This window comes from Pseudonaja textilis, chromosome 7, assembly GCF_049901715.1.
Source record: "Pseudonaja textilis isolate UNSWEBS1 chromosome 7, rPseTex1.2, whole genome shotgun sequence".
Classification (NCBI taxonomy): Eukaryota; Metazoa; Chordata; class Lepidosauria; order Squamata; family Elapidae; genus Pseudonaja; species Pseudonaja textilis.
In genome coordinates, this window is record NC_141996.1 from 49789523 (window position 1) to 49797719 (window position 8197).

Sequence of the window (8197 nt, forward strand, 5' to 3'; positions counted from 1 at the left end):
AGGGTTGGGGAACCCCTGTAGTAGAGGTCTAATGAATAGCACCGAACACAACTATGGGTAAAACAAATTGAAAATACTACATTAACACCTTGGTTAGATTTAAAATGAAGTATGTGAAAGCAGCAGCCCTTAATCAGAAAAAAATTGAAAGCCACTATCAGAGATATCCATAGTCCAATAGCATTCACAGCATAATACTTTTTAGTTTTTAGTTTTCTAGCATTTGATAGGAGAACCAAACCTGCTATGGTGTCCAAAATAATTCCCCAGACACAGATGTTATAAAAGGAAGAGATTACTGTTTTCCTGATTTGTGAGAAGCACAGATGCAATAGGTACCAGATTGCTAACCGGTTATCTCACTTCCGTTGAGGAAGAAGAATAGCAGATTATCTTCTCCATAGGAATGGAAATAACTCTCCAACTGTGGAAAACCATTCAAGGAGCTACTTTATGATCTCTATAAGCACCAAGGGGAAGATGGTGTATTAAAAATGTAAGCCCAGAAATTTGAATGTTTAAAACCTTTAGTGGCCTGGGTAAGACTAAGCACACCAAAGATTTCATCTAGAACTTACAGTATTGCATATCCATAGAGAAGATTGGAATTATTTTATTTGGATAACAAAATATGACTTGGGAATCTTTTTGTGGGACTGGTTCTTTGACAATAAGTTGGAACATTTAAAAGTTCTAACACAATTTGAGAAACGTTGGGTGAGTAAACAAAGCCTGTTCTCTATGGCATTATCTTGGTACAGGTAGTCCACACTTAACAACAATAATTGAAGCTGCAATTATGGTAATAAATGGTGAGGGTCCTGAGCAGGTTATTACGTGACTGCACCCAATTTTACAACCTGCTCTCTGGCACTCATTAAGCAAATGCAATGGTTAAGCAAACTCACTGTTCACTATGGGCCATTTTATGCTTGAACCGAAAGTATATGCTGGTTTCAGTTGGGGGGGGGGAGATAAATTGCAGTCACTGCAAACGGCTGTGAGAGCTGGTTGCTGAGCAGCCAAAATGTAGTCACATGACCAGCACGGCCACAACTGTCAGAACTTTGAATATCAGCTATATGTACCTCTTCTGCAGATGCCTTATAACTTTGAATGGTTGATAACTGACCAGTCACAAGTTGAGGACTACATGTACTCATTCTTGCTTTGTGCTTCCCTTGTACCCCTCAGAAAAAAGGTGCCTCTGTATAAGCACTGTTTCAACAGTTTCACACCTACACGTAGATGGTTTGGGTTGTCTTATCTTTATGTCTAGTGGAACTGGCCAAAATGGACTTTTTTCCTTCATTTTGATCAGCATTTTCCTAAGAACTCTCCAAATAGTTTGCTGCCACTAAGCAACAGGAAACTAGAATTTATTTGGACTGGTCATCTCATATATTTCATTTTTTTTATCCACATCATCATCATTTTAGCCATTGTCTATCTACTGCAGGATGAAGGCCTCTTTCACATGTTTCCATTGGGCCTGCAATACTTGCTGACGTCGATCCATCTTGTTTTAGGTCTCTTTCATGGACATTTTTTGTCAAGTTGAATCCATTCTAAGACTGCCTTGGTCCATCTGCCATCACTTCTTCTTGCTATGTGTATAGCCCATTTCCATTTCAATTCTTTTGCTCTCTTAATCATATCGTATAATTTTGTTTTTCTAATCCATGTGCAGATCTTTCAATCTTGTCTTGTAATGCCGAGCATTAATCTATCTGTAGCTATTTTAAGAGTTATAGTTTTGGTTAGTTTACTAACAATTTGATATGCTGATAATGAGTCTCTGGAAATCAGGTTTAAGAGTTGTTTGGATAATATTCTGTATGCTAAGAAATACAGAGTGATGGCCCCAGATGCCTTTTATGGTACTGATTTGGTGAACCTTCTTCAAAATAATATCGTATTAAAAGGATTGAGTATGATATCTCCACATTGTGAGATCAGAAACCCAGAGTCCCCAAAGTCCACAGGGTTATTTGTAAGACAACTGCTCTACAGTAAAGAAAATTATTTTGGTCTTGTATGCTGTAATGGCACAACTGATCTAGTTGACAATAGTTGCACGTCACTGCAGGTAAATCATTGTGCATAACTTGGAGGGGAAAGAAGAGAGAATATAAACTTTATGCTTTATGCTTCATTGTCTAATTTTACTTTAGATTTTAACATTTAATATTAAAATATTTTCTTTCCCACATAAGCTTGTACTGAGCGAGGAAACTGGTAACACATACAGTATATCACAGAAGTGAGTACATCCTCTCACATTTTATAAATATTTAAGTATATCTTTTCATGTGACAACACTGAAATGATACTTGGCTATAATGTAGAGAGTATACAGCTTGTATAACAATGTAAATGTGCTGTCCCCTCAAAATAATTCAAATGATAGAAAGTATTTGGGATTTCCTTCCTCTATATCCTTGCAATCAAGCCTTGCAACTTTTTCACTGCACTACACTGTGCTATATTTATGTTTTTTTAACCTAGAAAGAAAAAGCTAATACATCTTGTGAGGACCATAAGAATTTACAAATTAAGACAAAATGGTGGGTCTTTTTTTTCTTTTCCATGTTTCTTTTATTTTTAGTTCAGATCAGATCTCAGAACAGAAAGTAAAAATAAAATACTGACTAATACTAATTCTGACTAGAGGCAGAAGGAAACATAACCATTTTATACTGAAACTAAAATGTATACTGTAAGTTGGAAGATATACTGTAAATCCTTGTGAATTAATTACTTGAAGTAGTCTCTTAATTTATATCAATTTATCCATATTTTAATATATGGATCAGAGTGCTTCTTCTATGACCTTTCTTTGAAGGCTCTTTAATTGTCAAAACAAGATGGAAGTCTCCTTCAATAAAGTTCTCACACTAATGGTACATCTTACCTAACGTTCATCATACCACACCATCCATTGTAAGAAAGTCTCAAGACTTCTATTTTGAGTGAATGTGTTTTCAGTTCAAAATACTTCCACAATAGCTGTCCAACATGTTCTGAAGTTGGAAAAACTGTTTTAAACTAGAGTAATATTCTTGAAATGGAGTATTTCAAGTTTGGGATGTTTTGACTTCAAATTACTGTGATACTTTTAAATGATTTTATTACAGTGACTACTTTGACTTTGTTCATTAATTAGTGCTACAATTTAAATATTTATATTTAATTTATATATAAAACATAGTTGGAAAGCTATTTCTCTTAAAATGTTTTAAGTAGTAAACCTAGAAGAAAATATTCAATTAAATATTTTATTCAGTTATTCATTTTTTATGCCATTCAGCTTACTGATAAGCGACCTTGGGCAGATATAATAGATCTTTAACTCAATGTATCTGAGACCAACATTCATTCCCTTTTAAAATTAATCACAAGGCTAACATTCTTAAAAATAATTTTAACACAATGACTTTAAGAAAAATGTTACCATTTTTAAAAAATTAATTAAAATTATTTAATTACTCTTTGTACTGTTATTGAAAAAGCTGGAAGGAACAGAATTACCCTTCTGTAAATAATAAAATTTATATTTACTATATACCAATAAACATTTAAGAATTAAGAAGCTTGGGACTTTACCCAATTAAAAACCAGGGGCATGTGTCACTTTGAACTGCCTTGTAACAGTAGGGACATGGAGAATATGTATTTCTTATTCTGTATCTCTAGCAATGTGCAGGAAAGAAATAGAATAAGAGGAACAGCAAAACCTTGGAAGTCTCCTAGTCCAAATCCCTGCCCAGCACAAGAATCCTCTTCCCAATGAAAATGTATAGTACTGAAGGACCCACAACTCTAGGGTCAGGCTGTTCCTCCATTGAGAGAAAAGGGAAATCTCAAAGCACACACAGATGTACTTTAATTTTCAGCTATTGAACTAGTATGGGAGTGGGAGCAGTACAGCTTCTTCTGCTATAATTAGGATACACATATTCAACTGCTATATACAGAAATAATGCTGAATAATATTACTATTTCATCATGTCTCAGACCTAACTCTATCTAAGGCACACTGCAAAATCACATTCATTATGGATCATTAGGCAACTTTCCATTTTCTTGCTAGAAATCTTATTGAAATTAAATGTTATTTCTAAGGTAAGCAACTACTGTATGCAATAGTCAATGGTGTGCATTTTGAAATGACAATACCCCTTTCAATAATTAACTAGTATAGTGCCTAGCAATCTTCTTTAATCTGATGTCACTTCATTCACATCATATATTGGACTACAGCTCCTAGAGAGTTATATCCCTCACCAGATCTTACACATTGATTCTCTTTTAATATGCTAAGCCAGTGATGGCTAACCTTTTCATAGCCGCATGCCGAAAGTCCATGCACGCACACGCACCTGCATCCATAATGCAATACGCGCGTGGACCCCCGCCCCTGCGCACATGACCGTGTGCACTGCGCACCTCTGTGCATGCACGCGTGACTCCCCATGTGCACCATGTGCCTCTGCGCATGTGCACGCATCTTCTGTGCCCCCCCTCCCTGCTCAGCAGATACCCGACAATCAGCTGGCTGTCGGGAGGCGTACGCACATGCGCAGTGGATCTGTCTGGGTGATGGCTCAAGTGCCGGCACACGTGCCATAGATTCACCATCACGGTTGCATAAGTGCTTCAGACTCAAAACAGACAAAAATCACACACTGATCATGCCCAGCTAGCTGCTAGGTGCTATAGATTAATACATTTGCAAGGCAATACATCAGGGAAGGCAATCCTAAGGAAAAAAATTAATACAGCTGAATAACATTTATTGAATCAAAGTAAAGCAGCACTTTATCATCTCAACCTTGGAAGTTTTTAAGATGTATGGACTTCAACTCCACAATTTCCCAGTCAGAGTCCTAAAGCTGCCACGGTTGGGAAAGACTGCTTTATAGCATTTTTATCTGACCCCAAGAAAAGTGCAGCATTCTGAATCTACCATTCAATTGTAGTAACTAAGCATATGAGAAGCATTTGAACTCCAGACAATTGTATATAGATCTCTGTTATTCACCTAATTTAAATATTAATTCTTTATGGATCCAAAAACCAAAGAGTCCACCACTTTTGTAAGAAATTGTGCTTTAAATGCAGTTTTGTCATATGTAACTACAAATTACTTATATCTATGTTTAACCAGGAGGGATATACAGGTAGTCATTTAGTGACCATTCAAAATTACAAAAAAGTGACTTACAACTGGTCCTTGCGCTTATAACCGTTGCAGCATGCGCAGTTCAGTGATCAAAATTTGGGCACTTGGAAATCAGAATGCATTTACAATGGTCATATTTTTACAGTTTTTTTCCAACAAGCACAGTCAATGAGAAAAGCTGGATTTGCTTAAGCCACAAGATTCACTTAACAGCTACAATGATTCATTTAACAATTGTGGCAGAAAAGGTCATAAAATTGGGTGTTATTCACTTAACCATCTTGTTTAATAACAGAAATTCTGAACTCAATTATGATAGTAAGTCTGGGACTACCTATAGTGATCCATTAGCTCAGTTTACAGTAATTGCTGTGAATTAATTTTGCAGAGTTTTCTGTTCAATGAATTAAACCAGGGGTCTTCAAACTTGACAGCTTTAAGACTTGTGGACTTTAATTCCCAGAATTCCTCCTCCAGTCACGTTAGCTCAGAAATTCTGGGAGTTGAAGTCCACAACTCTTAAACTTGCCTAGTTTGAAGACCCTTGAGTTAAACCATGAAACTTCCATTGTACCTTCTGTTAAAGAAAACCCATATTCAGGTATGTAGCTAAACAAAAGCCATACACCACCCCTGTAGCTCATACAGTTTTAGGAGTACTTTTATGAACGTAAATTTGTGAATTGCTGGAAAAATTCATGCAAAGTTTCAAATAAATGTATGATACTGCTTGAAATTCTATAGTACTGTCTATAAATTATTTGCTTAATACAGATAGTCCTCGACTTACAACAGTTTCTTTAGTGGCCATTTGAAGTTACAGCAGCACTGAAAAAAGTTATTTATAACCATTTTTCACTTATGACCACTGCAGCATCCCCATGGTCACATGATCAAAATTGAAATGTTTGGGCTCATATTTATGACAGTTGCATTATCCCAGGGTCATGGGATCGCATTTTGTGACCTTCTAACAAGCAAAGTCGATAGGGAAGCCAGATTCACTTAACAACTGTGTTATAAGCTTAATAACTGCAATGATTTGCTTAACAAATGTGGCAAGAAAAATCATAAAATGAGGCAAAACTCAGTAACATAAATTTGGGGCTCAGTTGTGGTTGTAAGTTGAGGATTACCTGTATTCAGTGCAACTGCCTCTTTATATTCAAACCTTACTGTTAAAATAATGCTCCAGAGTATCTACTTCATCTTCCCTCAATCTCCCCACCAATTTGAGCACTACTGTTTGTGTTATTCATCTCCCATTTCTGTAATATACAAGTGGGTGAGACTTGAGACTGGGTTCAAGCATTTAACCAACGTTTTGAAAGATCAAATACTAGACCGTAAACGATTTTTTTTCCTGGTTTCACGCTGAGCTCTTCATTACATCTGTAAAGGAAAAAGGGCAAACACTTCCCCTTCGCTCCACCCCATCTCTCTCCTCAAACTGGCGCACACACACACAATGGGAATGCCCACTCCACCGACAGGAGGAGTGTAACCTAGCACGCAGATAGGCGTCCAGCGACGAACTTGTACTCCCTTTCTTTCGGTCTCTGCCCCTGTCTGGCTACACAGCTGGCCTTAAGCAGCTCTGCAAAGTTTCCTCCACAATTTGGACCACGGCAAACTAGGCTGTTTCTCTGAGGGCTTCATAGGGCAGAGGTAATGAGCTTCATAAGCAAGGGGGAGCCCTCAGAGATAGGCCTCGTGTCACCCGATGCAGCTTGGCCTCACACACGCCGGGCCCAGAAGAGACCTCAGCTTAGGAGGAAACAAAAACAAAAACCCTCAAAGCCCCGATAATTCTTCCACTCAAGCCCGTCCCAACCACTAACACTTCCTCATAGTTCCAGTTAGGGGCCGTGCCAACAACCACCTCTCCCATCCAAGAGGCCGAGCCCTGCCGGGCCTGGCTGCCTCGCGCTCGACCGCCGGACTCCATTCTCACCTCCTGGTTGAAGGCGTTCACTGCCTCCATGTTTGTCGGTCGGCGGCCTATGCTACCGCGCGCGAGGAGCTGAAAGGTGATCGCCGAACGTCGTTTTCAGCAACGTCCCGCCTTCAAGGCCTCGGCGCTAACATGTCCGTTTTGGCGGCAGCCCGCAGCGACTCGTTGGCGAACTTTTCGCGCAGACTGTCTCTCTCTCTCTCTCTCTCTCTTTCTCTCCAAGCGGAACGGCAAAGTACACGCCGCGAACAGCACCCTGGGATAGCAAGGACCTCCCAAGCCTCGCGCCACCCATCGGAGGAAGGAGACCTCAGGACAAAAACCATAGACACACAAGCGAGCGAGTGCGCACGCGCGCAAAGAAACGTACAAGATTGAGCTTTCTTTTTCCTCTTTTCGACTTTGCTGCGCTACTTCCGAAGACTCTTTAAGGGTACCTTGTCCTTGATCAATGAATATTTTGCTGACTTGTCTTCACGTTAACCATAAACATGAATATCCACCAGCACTTAAATAATACACGCCGGTTAAAATCAAAAGGGCGATTTTAAAAAACGGTACTTTTTCTATTCTTACCATTTAAAGACGTCAGAACGGATGTTGTAATCCTGTGGACGGTTGGAAACGAACCCATTGCTGGTGGGGATTAAGGTCCCTCAGGACTGAGACTTTCTGGGTCTACCAATTCGAAAAATTACACATCTGCTCAATCACAGCCTCTAATCACAGGTGTTTCCAAGTAGAAGGTTCCTAGTAGTACAGGGAGTTGTTGACTTACAAGAGTTCGCTTAGTGACCATTCAAAGTTACAACGGCACTGAAAAAAGTGACTTTTATAACCATTTTTCACACTTAACACCATTGCAGCATCCCCATGGTCAAGACTTACCTTTGGATGCTTGGCAACTGTCTCACATTTATGACGGTTGCAGTGTCCCAGAGTCATGTGATCAGCTTTTGAAGCCTTGTGACAAGCAAAGTCAATGGGGAACCCAAATTCACTTAGCAACCTTGTTACTAATTTAACAACTGCAGTTATTCACTTCTGCATCAAGAAAA

At 38.9% G+C, this 8197-nt stretch overlaps 1 protein-coding gene across 6 annotated transcripts in view; it reads right to left on the reverse strand.

The window, feature by feature from the left end:
- Positions 1–7405, reverse strand: part of SCAF4 (SR-related CTD associated factor 4) — a 62504-nt gene extending 55099 nt beyond the window's left edge. For all 6 annotated transcript variants that reach the window (XM_026700606.2, XM_087937555.1, XM_026700607.2 and 3 more), the window contains exon 1: positions 7140–7405. In XM_026700606.2, coding sequence (XP_026556391.1) covers positions 7140–7169 — 30 coding nt within the window. In that variant the 5' untranslated portion in view covers positions 7170–7405. The remainder of the gene's footprint in view (positions 1–7139) is intronic.
- Positions 7406–8197: the final 792 nt, after the last annotated feature.